The sequence below is a fragment of the Marmota marmota genome, unplaced genomic scaffold (assembly GCF_001458135.2).
Source record: "Marmota marmota marmota unplaced genomic scaffold, marMar, whole genome shotgun sequence".
In the NCBI taxonomy this organism is placed as follows: domain Eukaryota; kingdom Metazoa; phylum Chordata; class Mammalia; order Rodentia; family Sciuridae; genus Marmota; species Marmota marmota.
This window is the reverse complement of record NW_026000164.1, coordinates 12,396,570-12,413,310: the sequence shown is the minus strand read 5'-3', so window position 1 is coordinate 12,413,310 and position 16,741 is coordinate 12,396,570. Positions and strand designations below refer to the sequence as shown.

At 45.2% G+C, this 16,741-nt stretch overlaps 1 protein-coding gene and 1 pseudogene across 2 annotated transcripts in view; both read right to left on the bottom strand.

The window, feature by feature from the left end:
- Kiaa1549 (KIAA1549 ortholog) overlaps positions 1-13,249 on the bottom strand; it is a 91,186-nt gene extending 77,937 nt beyond the window's left edge. For both annotated transcript variants that reach the window (XM_048786857.1, XM_048786858.1), the window contains exons 1-3: positions 8,787-13,249; positions 5,151-5,239; positions 3,948-4,125 (exon numbers count right to left, since the gene is read on the bottom strand). In XM_048786857.1, the coding sequence (XP_048642814.1) occupies positions 3,948-4,125; positions 5,151-5,239; positions 8,787-11,394 (2,875 nt within the window). In that variant the 5' untranslated portion in view covers positions 11,395-13,249. The remainder of the gene's footprint in view (positions 1-3,947; positions 4,126-5,150; positions 5,240-8,786) is intronic.
- A 2,582-nt stretch (positions 13,250-15,831) lies between these two features.
- Positions 15,832-15,977, bottom strand: LOC125611666 (annotated as a pseudogene).
- Between the last annotated feature and the right edge of the window lie 764 nt (positions 15,978-16,741).

Here is a 16,741-nt window from a genome sequence, read left to right as displayed (position 1 = left end):
TTCACTAGCTAGTTCTTTAGTTGTGTCATTAGGTTGCTGTGAAATTTTTCTTTTACTTTTCTTTGATGTAGGCACTGATTGCTATAAATTCCCCTCTTAGCACTGCTTTTGCTATATCCCACCGGTTTGGGTATGTCATTTACATTTTCATTTGTTTCAAGAAGATTTTAATTTCCTTTTGATTTCTTTGTTGATCCACTTGGCCATTCAAAAGAATGTTGTGAATGCTCATGTATTAGTACAATGTATAAAGTTGCTCTTGCCAATTTCTAGTTTTATTCCATGGTAATCAGAGAAAACACGAGCTATGATTTCAATTTTTTTTTAATTTGTTGAGACTTGTTTTGTGGCTGGACATATGGTCCATAATGGAGAACATTCCCTGTGTTGACAAAAGAATGTGTATTCTGCAACTGGTGGGTAAAATGTTCTGTAAATGTCTATCAGGTCCACTGGGTCTGCAGTATGGTCCAACTCCAACGTTACTGTGTTGATTCTTTTGTCTGAACCACCTGTCCATTGATGAAATGAGGGGCTGGGGTCCCCAGTGTTATTGTAATAGAGTCTCTCTCTCCTTTAAATCTTTAAATAATGTCTGCTTTTCATAACTGGGTCCATTGTGTGTATATATAATTGTTGTTTCTTCTTGTTGAATTTATCCCTTTATCATTATAGAGGGCCCTTCTTTGTCTCCCTTTACAATTTTTCACTTAAAGTCCATTGATCTGCTATAAATATAGCTCCTTCAGCTCACGTCCGGTTTCCATTTACATGGTATATCTTTTTCATCGCTTTTCTATCAGTCTACGTGTGTCTTTTTTGGTGAAGTGAGTTTCTTGTAGGCAGCACAGTCATTTTTTGTTGTCTTGGTTTGATTTTTTGATCCATTTCAGTCTATCTATATTTTTTGATTGGTGAATTTAGTTACCGTCAAAGTTATCACTCATAAGTAAAGCCATATTTCTGTCATCTTCTTAGTTTTTTTCTGGGTGTTTTGTAGATCTTCTGTTCCTTTCTTCCTCCCTTGCTGTTTTTGAGGTCTGGGGGCTTGGTCATTTTGTGTACTGATTGACCTCTTCTGTGTATCTGCTCTACTAGCAAGTTTTAGACTTTCACAGGTTTCATGGTGGAGGTTATTACCCTTTCATTTCCAGTGTGGGGCTCTCTTAAGCATTTATTGTAGGTCCAGTATGGTGATTATAAAATCCCTCAGTTTTTGTTTGCCTTAAAAAGAGCTGATTTCTCTTTCATTTCTGAAGGATAGCTTTGCAGAGTGCTCTTTGTTGGTAGGGGTTTGTTTCGTTTCTTTCAGCATCTGACTGTGTCATCCATTCTCTCCTGGACTATAACGTTTCTGCTGCAAAGTCTGTTATTAGCATAATGGAGATTTCTTTATATGTGACCTAACTTTTTTTTTTTTTTTTTTTTGCTATCATTAGAATTCTACCTTGTACTTTTGATGATTTGACCATAATATGCCTCAGAGAGGATCCGTTTTGGGTGAATCTGCAGGGGTTCTTTGAGCTTACTGGTCCTGAATATCCATATCTTTCCTAAGTTTTTGAACATTTTTAGCAATTATTTCATTGAATAGATTTTTCTATGCCTTTTCTCTTCTCTTCTCCTTTGGAATACCCATACTGTGAATGTTTGCTCACTCAATGGTGTCTCGCAGTCTCAAAGGTTTTCTTCATACTTTATTTTTTGTTGTTTTTTGGTCTCACTAAGTTATTTTAAAAGACCTGTCTTCAAGTTCAGAAATCCTTTTCTTCTGCTAGATCTATTCTCCTGTTGAGGTTCTCTACTGTATTTTTTATTTCTATTGATTAAGTTCTTTAGCCCCATGATTTATGTTGGGCCCTTTTTTATGAAATGCTAACTTTTTACTGAATTTCTCATTTCTATCAGGAGTTACCTTTCCTAATTTCACTGAATTGTCTGTGTCCTCTTGTATCTTATTAAGTCCTTAAAAAGTCATTATTTGGGGGCTGGGGTTGTGGCTCAGAAGTAGAGCGCTCACCTATCATGCATGAGGCACTGGGTTCGATCCTCAGCACTACATAAAAATAAAATAAAGAGAGCTGGGTTGTGGCTCAGTGGTAGAGCATGTGCCTCACAGGTGTGATGCACTGGGCTTGATTCTCAGCACCACAAACAAATAAATGAATACAATAAAGGTTCATCAACAATTTAAAAATAAATAAATAAATAAAATACAGGTATTGTGTCCACCTACAACTAAAAATAGTTTTTTAAAAAGTCATTATTTTGTATCTTTTTCAGGCAATTCACTGATTTCCTTTTATTTGGGGTCTATTGCTAGAGCCATGCTCCTTTGTAGGTGTCACGTTTTTTCATGCTTCTTGTGTCCCTACGTTGACATTGGTGTACCTGGTGGATCTGCTGCCTCTACCAACTTTACCCCATGCCTTTCATAATAAAAGACTTCTCCTGACCGCATGTCCTAGGATGGCGGTTGGAAAGGCTGCACTGGCTTTGGTTCTAGGTGGGTATTCAGTGGAGCTTCTTCAGCTATAATCAACATTAGCAATATCTGCATAAGTCTCAGTGGCCAGGCTGCAGGAATTATAGTCTTGTACCACCATCTGTGGTGCACATGTCAGTTTCTCTGCACATTGTGTAGGGGCTAGACCATTCTGATGGGCCCAGGTGGATGCACTGAAGTGCCTGGTAGTGGGGCAGGGTACCTATCAGTGCCTGCAGTGTCTAAAGTTTGCCTGGGAGCCAGAATGTTCTGGTGGGATCACACAGGGCACCCATCATTGTCCAAGAGCTGTGCAGGGCCTCCAGGGGCCAACATGCTCAGCTGCTTCCCAGGATTGAGGGTGTGACAGCATGTCTGCCTGTCTGCCTGTCTGCTTCTCAGGCCCTCAGGGGCCACACTTCTGAGGACTGGCAGTTCAATTGCTTCTTGGGGCTGCAGAAGGATAAGCAGAACATCAAGTTGCTTCCTGGGCCCAAGGGCAGAGAGTATTATTTCTATGGATCATGTCATGGAAATGCAGAAAGCCAAATTTGTACCAAATAAATATATGCAATATGGGGGTGACTGGTATTGTCTTAAAATGGAAAAACACCTAAGATAACAATTTGAGCATCACAAGGTACTACTGACAAAACACTTCAAAGGTATATAAATTCATTAGAGATGAATTCTTAAGTATTTATGGGCAAAATGACATAATATCTGTCATTGTCTTAAAACACTCTGGGGTCCTCAAAAAAAGCTGTGGAGGAAAGATAAAAAGAACTGGTAAAATGTTTACTTATTTTAAGCTCAGGATGAGCATATGTAATTCTACTTTAGTATACATTTAAAAATGTCTATAATAAAAAGAAAAGTATGATATTAAGGAACTACTGTTAAATTTAGGGAGTGTGATAATTTTGTGGACAGATATATATGTATGTGAGTGTGAATGTGTGGGTGTGAGCTTGTGTGTTTAACAGGCCTTATCTTTCAGAGGTATAAGCTAAAATATTTGTAAGTGAGATGATACAATGCCTGAGATTCACTGCAAAATAACGTGACAGGTGGGAAAGTGAATGGGGGTATAGATGTAATGAGTCTGGCTAGAAGCTGAACACTGTGGAAACCATATGGTAGGTACACGGGGGGTATCAAACTAGTCTGTGTACTTTTATATATGCTTGAAATTTTTCCATAATTTTAAAGATTTTCTAAATTAAATGACAGAGTCAGGTGCAATAGCACACGCCTGTAGTCTCAGCCACCCGAGGGGCTGTACGACAGGAGAATGGCTTGACTAGAAGTCAGAGTCTAGCCTGAGCACACAGCAAGACCCCGTCTCAAAAAATAAACAAATGAATGAATAATTTCTAAAATAATCTCCCATTTTTAAAAAATACAAAAATAAAATGAAATTCTACTTACAAATCAAAACAACTATGCTCAGTTGTCTCACCTGTTTGGACTTGGAACCTGGACTCTGGCACGAAGAAAGAAGGTTTCACAGACAGGATTAAAGGAGTTTGGTCACGCACAAGTTTACTACTAATAAGCACATTAATGACTGATATTGCCGTGTAAACAAAAGGACCGGATGTTACCAGAAAAGTGAAGTCAGTGAATAGTTCATAAACCTAGGGAAATAAAAAATACAAAAGACAATTCAAGCTGAGAGGAAGTTGTACTGGGCAGAAAGATAATACATTAAATTTAAAAATATAGATCAGTATTTTAAATGAAAGGGTAGTGCTTCACAGAGAATCAAAATTTTTAGTTATTCTTATATTCTTTCAATCTTCTCAAAAACAGCTCAAAATTACCAGAGCAGCAGGAAACAATAGCCAGTAATATGAACTGAATAACGAGCTACAGAGAATTCAAGGTGTTCGTCATGTTTAAACCACACAGAAAAGAGCACTTACTCTGTATTAAGCATTCGCTGTCCAAAATACAATGGAAGCCACATAGACAATTTTAAGATTTCTAGAGACCACATTAAAAACATAAGAACACTGTAAATTCATCTTAAATATACCTTACTTAACACAACACAATATCATTCAATATGTGGTCAATACAAAAAAAAAATTAAAAGGGAGATATTTCCATTCCTCTTTTCACTCTATTCTTAAAATCTTCAGCTCCACCACATGGGAGCACATCTGAGGGCACATCTCAGTTTCTGACAAGAGCCCCATTTCGTGTGCTCCCAGTCACCTTGTGGATGGTGCAGGTTTAGAGAGCATGACTCCCTCAGCTCATCTAGGAGAAGAGGCACCGGGGGGACTGGTATAAAAGATTCAGAAATCCATCTCCGTCTCACTCAATGTACTGAAAGATGCATATGTACTCACTCTGAGATTTAATTCAAACTCAAATCCAAGTCCTTTAATGTAAATCAAGGGAAGCAAAAATCGTTAAGGTCATCACCAAAAGTATCACCTCTGGTCTGAGAGACCCTCTGTCCCAACTCTGCCAAAATATCCCCCGAATGAACTCAACTTGACCCTGTCTGGCATCAGGAGAGGCTTCCCCGATGAAATGACATTGAGAGGAGATGGAGAGGATGAGCAGGAAGGAGCAGCAGAGGGGTTAGAGGGAGAACTGGCAGGGCGTCACCGCGTGCCGTCGGACTCAACCGCACGTCCAGCCGGCTCACCTTCAGCTCCACCGCACGGTTGAAGTGAATCCTCAGCACTTCCTTGATGGAGGTGATGATGTACTCCTGCACTGCTCTTCTGGCCAGCACTAGATCAAAGACAACCACCGCGTGCAGCTGAGTGTCACCAGGAATACCAAGCTATGCCAAAATGTGTTAGCCAGGGGCAAAGAGCTTCCAGTTCCCGTTTTTATCCCAACAAACAGCAGGTTGTTCCCTGGCTATGGCCCTAATGGCAAAACACCAGACTTTAGAAGCTCTCAGAAGCAATGTTTTTAAAGGCTTTAAGATGCTGCTCGACAGAACTAGAAGACTCCTCCCTTCTAGGGACTCCTCCCTCTTCAAAGCAGCAGGTGAAGAATGTTCACCACTGAGGGTGGGGGAAAAACATTATCCCAATTCCCATATTTTAAATTTTTGTGCAGGAAATAAAATATTTCTCATACTACAGCCTAGTTAGCCTAGTTCTGTTGAAATTTTTTCACATCTAAAAAGTTCCATTTAAAAATTCATGCTCATGTGTATGCCTGCTGCTCTGTCTACTGAGTATTTAGTAAGCTTGCCCTTCCTTCCCCCTCCACTTTTTCCTTCCTCTTCTATCAACTTGCCATAGCACAAAATTAGGATGCAGTTGATATTATTATTCCATTTTTCATTTCCCTGATCTTAATTTTTAGAATCCTTCCACATTCTTTATTCTTAAAAAAGTGTGCCCATCAATAGATGAATAGATTAATAAATTATGTGTGTGTGTGTGTGTATATATATATATATGTGTGTGTATATATATTTGCAACAGAGTTCTACTCAGCCATAAAAAAGAATTATAGCATTTGCTGGTAAATGGATGGAGATGGAGAATATCATGCTAAGTGAAATTAGTCAAACTCAAAAACTCAAAGGTCAAATGTTTTCTCTCACACTTGGAAGCTAGAGTGAAATAAAGGAAAAGAGGGGGAAGGATAAGATTACATAAAGAACCATCCAAATATAAATTAATAGGCAAGCAAAAGGAAGTCTAGTAGAGAAAGGAGGATGGGAGAGGGGAGGGGGCACAGGAGAGAAAGGCAGGGATCATGAACTGAAGTCGACTTCCATGCAGGTGTGAGTTTGTCAGGACCAACCCAGCTGCTAGGTATAACTATAAAACTCTAATAATAATTTTTTTAAAAAATATGTAAGTTACATTTGATTGTTTTTCCAACAAATCAGTGACCCGGATATAAAATGGTAAGGGGGATCACTCCTTTAGTTCATGAGACCATTAGAACAAATCCATTTCTTAGAGCACCTTGCTGGGTCATGCCGGTGCCACCACGGTCTGCACAGGCTCCAAGTGGATCAGAGTGGATCCGTGGATCTTAAGAGAAAGACAGAATGAACAGGAAGGAGAAGGGGGAATGGAAAGATGTCCTATTTAAGAAAGGAAATAAGGAGGGAGAACTAGAACAGACTGGGGAGGGGGAGAGGAGGACAGGAAGGGTCTCCAGAGCTAAGCTTGGGGAAGGATAGAGGCAGAAAGTCAGAAACAGAAGAACCATCAGGGGAAGCAGAAAGCATGGACTGCATGTGACTCCACAGCCAGGTGCTGCTCTACATGGTCCCACAGCCACCATAACTGCCACCCGCTCTAAGCAATCTGAGGAAGGTATTATAAAATGAACATTGAGATGTGAGAACTACAGTCTTTGGGGAGAAAAAGAATCATCCAGAAACAGCTCTTACAATTATTTTGCCAACTATCTATAGTTTCCCCCAGAGCCAGCAGAAGAGAGGTGAGGAGCCCTCTAGAAGAGGGCATGGGTCAGGAAGGTGCCAGATGGGAAGCATGGTCACCTCTGCTGGACACCTGTGGTCAAGGGTCTCCCTGCAAGGCCACCAAGGATCAAGAGCACCTAGAGTGGTTCTACCTTCTTACAGAACTCCACTGAAAGAACCACCTCGAACCCCACTCCAGACTCTCTCATAGATAAAAAGAAAGCAACCAAGTCAAATCTAAACCAGCACTGGAAATGAGCTGATCTGTCCTCTCGTCAAAGGCCTTACTGAAAGCGAGAGATGGCATCTACCTTCCCTCCAAACGCAAAGTGACAGCAGGGTGCTCTGCACAGCTGACAAAGCACACTCGTAAGAGGTGAATTTTGTTCCAAAAGGCAGTTTTAAAACACAGATACCTAATAAAGGGCACCAAACGTCATTAAATGTATATCATATATGAAAGTTAAATTTATCCTATATGATGCCCAGTGTTCTCAGAGGTACTCCTAAAATGGTTTCCAGTTGTTTGCAGAAAAATTTTAAAAGATACAACATTGTATCATAAATATCCTAGTATCTCAGAGATAAAGATACTTTCAGTAACTCTTTTAATAAGCTCCTTACATCCAACCACTCTAGAAAAAAAAAAAAAGAATGAAAATATTTTTGTCAATGAGAAACTCCTCTCATGGCTCAACTGCCTTCGTCCTGCAGATTAAAGTGTCTAATTTTGTTCCAACCTCATTTCCTACCAGTCATCTTCTCCTCCCATTACCTAATCTCCAGCCCATGGCTCACCGCCTGCCCTACCAGGCTCTAAGACCATGTCTTCCTTGACTCTATCCCTCACAGCCTCGAGAAGGACACACACTTACGAAGTGCTCAGTAACGATTTGTCACCTGAATTGCAGAGGTTACTGTGGGGTGAGGAGAGCAAAGGCTGCCAGGGTCCCAGCCCACTGCGAGGGTGGCGGCTCTGTCCTGGTGGTGGGCAGAGGCTCCATGGTCCACCGCACTCAGCATGGGGGAAACGGACCAGGCATGCTCTTCTCTGTCCTCACCTGCACCTTTTCCCGTTCCTCTTCCTCTTTGTCCACTCCACTCCACTTCTTCCCTACTTCTCCTGCCATTTTTCTCTCCCTTCTTCATCAAAACTATCCCCACCAAAACCAATTCACAGAGCCAGGATCTGTCACATTAGGCTGGAGGCGAACACACACTCATAGCCCACGAGACGTCATGTACGTCCAAGTCACTTCTCATGGAGAGCTGATCGAGCAGGCCTCCTCCCTGGACACTGCCCTTGAGATAAATCCGCCTTGTATAGCATGTCCCCAGGTGGGCTGCAGCCCAATGTGGCTGGAGCAGCCCACAATGCTCAGGACCCTGGAGCTCAGATGGCCACCAACCGAGGCTACAGGCGGGGCAGAGGATCAAAGTCCGTGACTACGTTCAGAGGACATTTATTCATTCCATTTTTCTTTCCTTGGGATCCAAATGACATTTACAGGAATACATAAAAGCAAAAGCAAGAATAGTAAATCAGTATAAAATTGCCAAGGTTACCCTTATGCAACTGCCCGAATCTGCTTGAACTAAATGAGAACGGGCTTCCTTTCAACCATGTCATCCGTGTGCCCACTGAGTTATGAGCTTTGAAGACAAAGACCCTACCAAAAGCTCCATGGTTCATTTAAATCCTCTATTTGCTTTTATTGAAAGTACTAATAGGTAATCTTCAGGGTGCTTGCTCAGTGCCAGGTACTGGGCTAAGTATTTTACATACATAGATGCATTCCAGGTCTCCTGTAAGCACTGCTCACAAACACCTTAGGAAAAGCCCCCTCCCCAGAGAGGCAACCGGACGCGGGGCCTTACCAGTTGTGATCAAGTAGGCATCGGGGACTGTAATATCACACACATAAGGTGGCTTGGTGGTGGCCGGTGCTGGAGTACTCACTGTCGCTTCAAGAGTGGAGGTGGTCACAGGGTGGAGGGATGGCAATGGAGGGGCCACACTGCCCTCCGGGGGGCTCGGATTCCCAGTGCCACTGCTCAGGTCAGTGTCCACAGTATGGGCAGCAGTGCTGTTGGGTGTGCTCGGCTCGGGGGATGTGTTCCACGGTGAACCTGTGAGCGTGGACGGTGGCTCTGTGGGCAGGGGTGACGAGCTCCCCCCCGGGACAAGTGAGGATGCTGATGGCAGATATGCGTCGCTGACTGACACTGGACCGGTGGGAATGACTTGGGAGGAAGAGGGTGACACAGACGTGTGATAGTCTGTAGCACTGACCGGGTCCTCCGAGGGTGTCAGAGTCGAGGACAGAAAAGCCCCGGTGAAAACAGGTGTCAGAGGGGAGGCAGGGGACTGTGACCAGGGGTGAGTCGCAGCAGTCGAGACATCGAGGGTGGGCTCGGAGCCGGAGGGCACCAGCGTGGCGACTGCAGAGCCGTGGCGGGTGGGCAAGAACTCAAAAGAGGAGGTAGTTCCAGTGAGAGCCGAGGTAAAAAGGGCGTCGGAGTCCGTGGGCGCGACCGTGGATGAGCCAGCAAGCTGGAGAGGATCCGAGGAGAAGCTCGGCGGCACCGGCACTTCAGAAGGACCAGGGAGAGAGGTGACCGTCCTTGAAGGAAGGTCCGCACTCGGCCAGAGCTGAGGAGATGCCAGGTCCGTGGAACTCGGAGCAGAAAGAGGCGGTGAGTGCAGACTGGCAGGGTCAGGCAAGGACAAGGTCGCCACCCAGGCAGAAAGGGACTGGGACGCGATGGGGGACAGGCCACTTGGCATCAGAGACGGGGCAGCAGGGACCTGGGAAGAGGAGGGGGCCGGGCTGCCCAGGTCCAGCGGAGGCGTGGAGGGGAGGCTGGACGCCAGATCCAGGACACTCGGCCACCCCTGGGCAGAAGCCCCCGCGGGTTCCTGGTGGGAGAAAAGTGAAGGCTCTGCCAGAGGAACCAGAGTCTCAGAGGGGGACAGACTCGCGTCTCTGAACCAGAGGGACGGCGTGCTTTCCTTTACTGTGACAGAGAAAAATGATTCAAGGAGGACGCTGGCAGTGACCGAGAAAGACACAGCGGTCACACTGGATGGTGTTCCTTGAGCGTCGGCCACCGGGGAGAAGCCAAAGGCAGGCCCGAGGGACACTGGTGCAGAGAGGTGCTCAAGAGAAGAGTACACCTGGGTGCTGGTGACGCTGCTCGTGCCCACCTCGGCCGACACACCTGGGCTGGCTTCCGAGACCCTCAGGGATGGAGAAGCGAGAGAGACCACGGGCCTGGAGGGGAACAGGGTGTTATATTCTTGAGGATCTTCCTCGAACTCAGAGAGGTCGGTGGCCTCGCTACTCCACAGAGAGGGGCTGCTCGCTGCCAGCGTGGCCACCGTCAGGGTCTCGGGCCCATCCCCCGACCCCACGTCTCTCTCCACAGAACCTGTGGCCAGAACGTGCCGAGGAGATGCCACAGCACAGGACGCGCACCAAGTGTAGGGCCTGAGGGAGGCCGCGGGGCTCAGGACGAGGGTATCCGCCGTGTGACTGGGGACCACAGGACTGCCAGGCAACTCTGACGTGTCGCCGGCATCTCCAGGAAGGAAGGGGTCGTGTGAAGCATCCACTGATGGAGTAGAAAAAGACACAAATGCAGGAGGGGCGGAAAACGAAGCAGCCTGTGTGCTCCTGGAAGCAAAGGCCGTCTGTGACACGGTGACAGTGGGGTCCACCCTTGGAAAGACAGTTTCTTCCAGACGCTGACTCCCAGCAGTGGTCACATCGGGGTGTCTGCCTGTGCGTGTGGCCAGGACCTGCTGTGGAGTCTGTGAGATTTCCCCCGGAGGCAGAGATGGCTGTTGGGGACCGCCATCACCTAACGGCGGAGGCAAAGAAGACCACGAGCCCAAGGGCAGGGCCCCCGCGTCCTCTGTGACTGGAGCCACTGTCTCTGGCCAAGTCCTACTTGGTAACTGGCTGTAGGTTCCGGTAGGATAAAGCACCAGGTTCCCATTAAGAGTTGGAATTATGCCCTCGGAGGTGGGAAAAGCTGACCAAGAGGTGCCAAGATGACTGGGGGACTCCACGTAAGTCGCTGGTGGCTGGGCTGAACTCTGCCAGGCTGATGTCACCTCTTGGTCCTGTAGGGAAATCGTGGGTAGTGATGGAGTGGGCTTGAGCTCGGGCGTTTCTCCGGGCAGCTCTGGTGGGCTGACCACGATGGACTGTGTTGGGGACACCATCCGTGCAGAGGTCCAGGGAGCATCTGGCAAAAAGTTATCCATGTCATCGTCACCGAAGGCCACCTCATTACTCGTCACAGACCCATAATTTACCACAAAGACACTGTGATCTGCTGTACTTTGGGTCTGTTTTCCATGATTTAAAAAGGCCATATCAAAACTAGTGGCAGATGGAGAGGACGTGGGGAGAAGAGACCGGCTCAGCTGGGACCCCGCCGCAGTCTCTGTTAAGGCCACGTGTGCAGCGCTGGGCATGGTGCTGGTCTCCAGCAAGAGCTCCGCAGGGAAGGGAGAGAGGCCGTGCTGCTCCAGAGGGAGCTCATCTAGCAAGAAAACCAGAGCTGGGTTAGCTGCAATGCCACGGGAGTCGGACTGCTATGGTTTCCTTTCAGGCATCCACAGTTACTCATTCAGCAAACATCCACTCGCGGTAGAGAGCTACCGTTCACAGCTACACGGCGGAAGCCAGATATGGCCAGAATCGCCACGGGAAATGAATCTTCAAGCACTCAGAAACCTGAGCACCACCTTTACGTAAGCTGGCCTCTGTGTGTACACATTTACACGCTTTCTCTTGCTTTCTAACAACAGACACTCGTACCCACAAAACCACACAACACAGGAAACAGGCCCTGGGAGGTTGTCTGGCCATTCTCATTTATCACACGAGGAAGGAGGTTAGAGAAGGTGGACAAGTCCACTACAAGATCTGCCTGGAGGGAAGCCAGCCTCTAACACAGGGCTGCCCTGACCCCGAAGCCCACGGTTCTCTCTTCCAATCACAAGCTGACTCCTGCGAGGACAGAGTGCCTCCTGGCAGCACCACTCAGGTCCTGGTGACAGTTCCAGGCTTTTCCAGTGGTGCTTCCAAACAGTCACTGGGCCCTTCCCAGGCTGTCCCCAGAGACCTCCAGGCCCACCTTTCACCCCTGTCAGGCCTCCACAACTCTCCTCTGGCCAAATAAGCACCCTGCGGCTCCCAAACCCAAATCTGCTCTGGCCTTGGTGACCTGCACCCTGTTGTCCCCATTCCTGAATGCCCCTCCCTGGCTCTCCACCAGGCCATTCCAGTCCTTCAGATAGCACACAGCTCTGGCCTCCTCCCTCCAAGCTCTAGTTATGGGTCACTGTCTCCCCCTGGGCTTCTACCTGTCACACCCCTTACCATCAAACTACCTGCCTACTCATTCAACTGTGAGCTTCTGGAAACAGGGACAGTTCCTGTTGCCTGGTAGCCAGCGCAGTGAGTGATATTTGGTAGGAACTCAATTAAACACCTGCTCAAATGAAGGAACGAACAGTGTCAGAGGATACCAGGTTCTGACATGTGTCCAAATCATCCCATCATCTGCTCAAACTCTGCTATTCTTGATCCTGGGACAGCTGTCATCATTTTAAAAGTTCAGGTGTCTCCACCTGTAATTTAGATATGTTGCCCAGAGAAGTTAGGTGAGTGACAGCCCAGCCACTGACAGAGGGCCAGAGTACTGTCCACTGCAGCACAGCTGGGGACAGGGCAGCGATCACAAGCAGGAACAACACCTTCCACTTGTCCCAACTATGTGTGAAATACTATAAAAATTACCCTTAACTCAATCTTCCTTATGACTCTTGTCCTCATTTTAGAAAGGAAATTTGGACACACACACACACACACACACACACACGGAGAACACCTGTGAAGGTGAAGGAAGATCAGGGCAATCCTCCTAAGAGATAAGGAATGTCAAAGACTGCCAGCAAACACCAGCAGCCAGGAGACCCCCTGGGCAGGGCTCTCCCCCACAGCCTCAGAGAGAACCAGCCTGCTGACCCAGTCCTTGGACTGCTGGCCTCCAGAAGGGACCCAGCTAAGTTCTGTTGTTCAGGCCAAAAAAGAAGGAACGAAGTAAGGAAGGGAGGGAGGGAGAGAAAAGGAAAGAACAAATGTCTATCTCAACTCTGGCTTTGTGCAGCAATTACACAAGTCTCTCCAACTTTAGAACCTACATTATTTATATGGTCCTAATAACTCTATGCTAAGAGACCTAATTTAAAGTAGACCCAGTCTAGCTGGGCACAGTGACGCACACCTGTAATCCCAGTGGCTCGGAGGCTTAGGCAGGAGGATCATGAGTTCAAAGCCAACCTTGGCAAAAGCAAGATGCTAAGCAACTCAGTGAGACCCTGTCTCTAAATAAAATACAAAACAGAGCTGGGGATGTGGCTCAGTGGTTGAGTGACTCTGAGTTCAATCCCTAGTATCCCCCCCAAAAAAATAAGCCCAGTCTCCAATGTCTGTCAGAATCTAATATGAATGATCCCAGGCCAGCGTGGTGACACACACTTATAAACCTAACTACAACGAAAGCTGAGGAGGCTGAGGCAGAAGAATCAGAGCCCAGGAGTCTGACACCAGCCTGGGTAACAGAGTGAAACCCTGTCTCAAAAAAAGAAAGGAAAAAAAAAAAGTTGTCCTCAGAAGAACACACTCCCAAATCAAATATTCCCACAGCTACAGTTCCAACAAATATGAGCACAAAATTCAAATGAAAAAACACACAGGAAAATAAGGTACCATGAAAAGTCAAGCGAATTCCATGGAAAAGCCAAAAGAAACTAAATCAAAGTAATCTCAGATCTCAAAGACTTCAGATATTCTGGGAGACATTTTTAAAATATGTTTAATTCATCTAAAATAACAAGTGGGGATTAAAAACATGAGTTCTGAGCAAGAGACTATGAAAACTGACCAGAAATATTTGAAAAGCAAACAAAGAACACTGAAAAATGAAAATATTGTAATTAAAATTTAAAAACTTAACACACACATCAAACAGCAATTTAGACCCAGCTGAAGTAAGATTTAGTGAACTGAGGGGCACATCTGAAGAAATCAGCTAGAAACAAAGAGATGCAAACATAAGAAAGAAGACAGAATGAGACGTACCTTTGATCAAAGTTTTAGAAAAACGTAATGAAGGGAGTCACAGAGAAACAATATTCAAAGAGATAACACTAATAATTTTCCAAGACTAAGGAGACACAAATCCTTCAATTTAGGAAAACCAGGAAATCCCAAACAAGGTGATTTTTTTTTTAAACCCATACTTATGATATTGTGCCACAGGTCACCAAAGACAAATTATGAGGGCTGGGGCTGTAGCTCAATGGCAGAGCGCTTGCCTACTGTGCATGAGGCACTGGGTTCCATCTTAGGACCCCGTAAAAGTAAAATAAATAAATAAATAAAATTTTTTTTTAAAAAAAGACAAATTATAAAAGCAGTCAGAGAGAGAAGGATGTCGATTACACAAGCAGAGAACTAGTCACAGAATAGAAGCTAGATGACTAGGGAACAAACTCTTCAAGGAGTTGAGAGAAACTATCTGACATCTCAGACTTGAGCAAAAACTCCCCATCAAGAAGACACATATGGTTTGGTACATGTAATTCCAACTAGCCAGCATGCTGAGGCAGGAGGATCACCATTTTGAGGCCAGCCTGGGCAACTCAGAGAGAGACTGTTTCAAATTACAACTGGGCTGGGGATGTAGCCCAGAGGGAAAGTCCTTGCCTAGTGTGTGCAAGCCTCTGGGTTGGATGCCCAGTACTGAAAAAAGAGAGGAGGCAAGGGGAAGAGGAAGAGGAGGAGGAGGAAGCAGCAGCTACCTGCACCACCTCTAAACGAGGACATCCTTCAAGAACAAAGATAAATTATCTCAGACAAAAGGTCTGGGAAGAGGAAATAGAGAATAAGTAAATGACAAATAGATGGTAACTCTAAACAAACATTAATGGTACAAATGAATAATAATACTGCTATTCAATTTGTGAGTAAACGAAAGATGCATAAAATAGTATAGCTGCCTAGAAGGTGAAAGGAGGACAGCAGAGGGATCTGTGACTCACCAGTCGAGATGAGAATCAGAGTTAAGACAGGGGCTGGGGCTGGGGCTCAGTGGTACAGAGCTTATCTAACACATGTGAGGCACTGGGCTCGATCCTCAGACCACATAAAAATAAAGAAATGAAAGTATTGGGCCCATCTACAACTAAAAATATACACATTAAAACAAAAGTTAAGACAAAACTCTGTGGATAGATTTTGTGTAAATATACTAAAATCTGTAAATAATGCTTAGTCCTATAGACAACATATTTCTAGCTGGTGCCTTTAGCATATGAAAGCCACAAACCTCCATTCTCTTTTCTCTGTGACATGACTTAAAAGATGAACACAGGCTGGGGCTGTAGCTCAGTGGTAGAGCGCTTGCCTAGCATGCCCAAGGCCCCGAGTTCAATCTCTAGCACTGCAAAATTATTTTAAAAAAAGAAAAGAGATACACAGTAAAAGGACACAATTTATTAAATAGAGATTTTAAGTTGTTTCATATGATGTTATTAAATGTTTTTTGCCTTCAATACAACCTGGCCCTAGGATTCCCTGTGTACGTGCTTTTATGACTTACCTGTCTCAGTCCAAGCACGGGCGAAAGAGAACATGATACTTAATACCAATCCAGTAAAACAGCAGCTGTTCTTCTCTGCAGTAAAGGTTGAAAGGCATATATTCAAGACGTAATACAAATCACAACTCTGTCCAACTGTATAGCATATAAATTTGAAAGTTTTCCTAAGGATGAGTCATTTTATGTGTCTGTTTTAAAACTCTGCTATGATATAACTTGTTTTGAAATATAAGAGCTGAACAAGGAGTGAGATCCCTTTTAAAAGAAATCAGAAACACATTTCAAGTGCACCAGAAGGCTGAGAGAGAGAAAAGTGATGTTGAGTGGCTGATTTATGAACCAGATCTGATGCTACACTTGATCTTAGCCAAAAGGCCAAGAAGAGATCCAGCTCTGATGCAAATGAGAATTAAATCCACCCTGCCTTCAGAGGATAAGGGAGCAAGAAAGGCAAAGTCATCAAAAGGACCAAAAAATAAATAAATAAATAAATCTCCTAACTAGGAAAGCACAGGAACAAAAAAAAAAAAAAAAAAAAAAAAAAAAACTTCACATTGAGAAATGTCAAGCGTGCCAACCTGGGATTTTTTTTTTTTTTCCCTTTCTGCCAGGCCCTGGGGGAGAGACAGCAGCTGCAATGCCATGGGGAATTACTTCTGTGGTTAATTCAGGAAGAGGTTAGAAAACCCAGGTGAGTCTCTTTTTCAGCATAAAAGGCATCAGGGACTCTCATCTCAAGCCCTGGGGATCAATTTCCAAGCTCTAAAGCACTAGATCACAAAAGAGTAAAAGGTTCTCTCTTTGACAACAGAGAGAAAGGAACGGGGTTGGGGTGAGACCAAGTGCTTCTCAGACAGTGACGTGCCCACAAATGATGTGGGGACCTTGAAAACATGCCACCACTGCCCAGCAGTTCTGCGATGGGGCCTGGGCTTCAGCTTCGCTCCAACTGACCGGGGTGTGCCACCCCACTCTAAGTAGCCAACATTGAGGCACCTTCTCTCCTTGAGCCTGCATAAACACATATTTATCAGGCGTCCCCCCCTCCAACCTGGCCATGCTATATGTCACAGCCCAGGAACTGCCCAAGTGCTGCCTCAGAGTGATTAAAAGTCAGTGACGAGGATCCCCAACTATCTAAGACTCACACA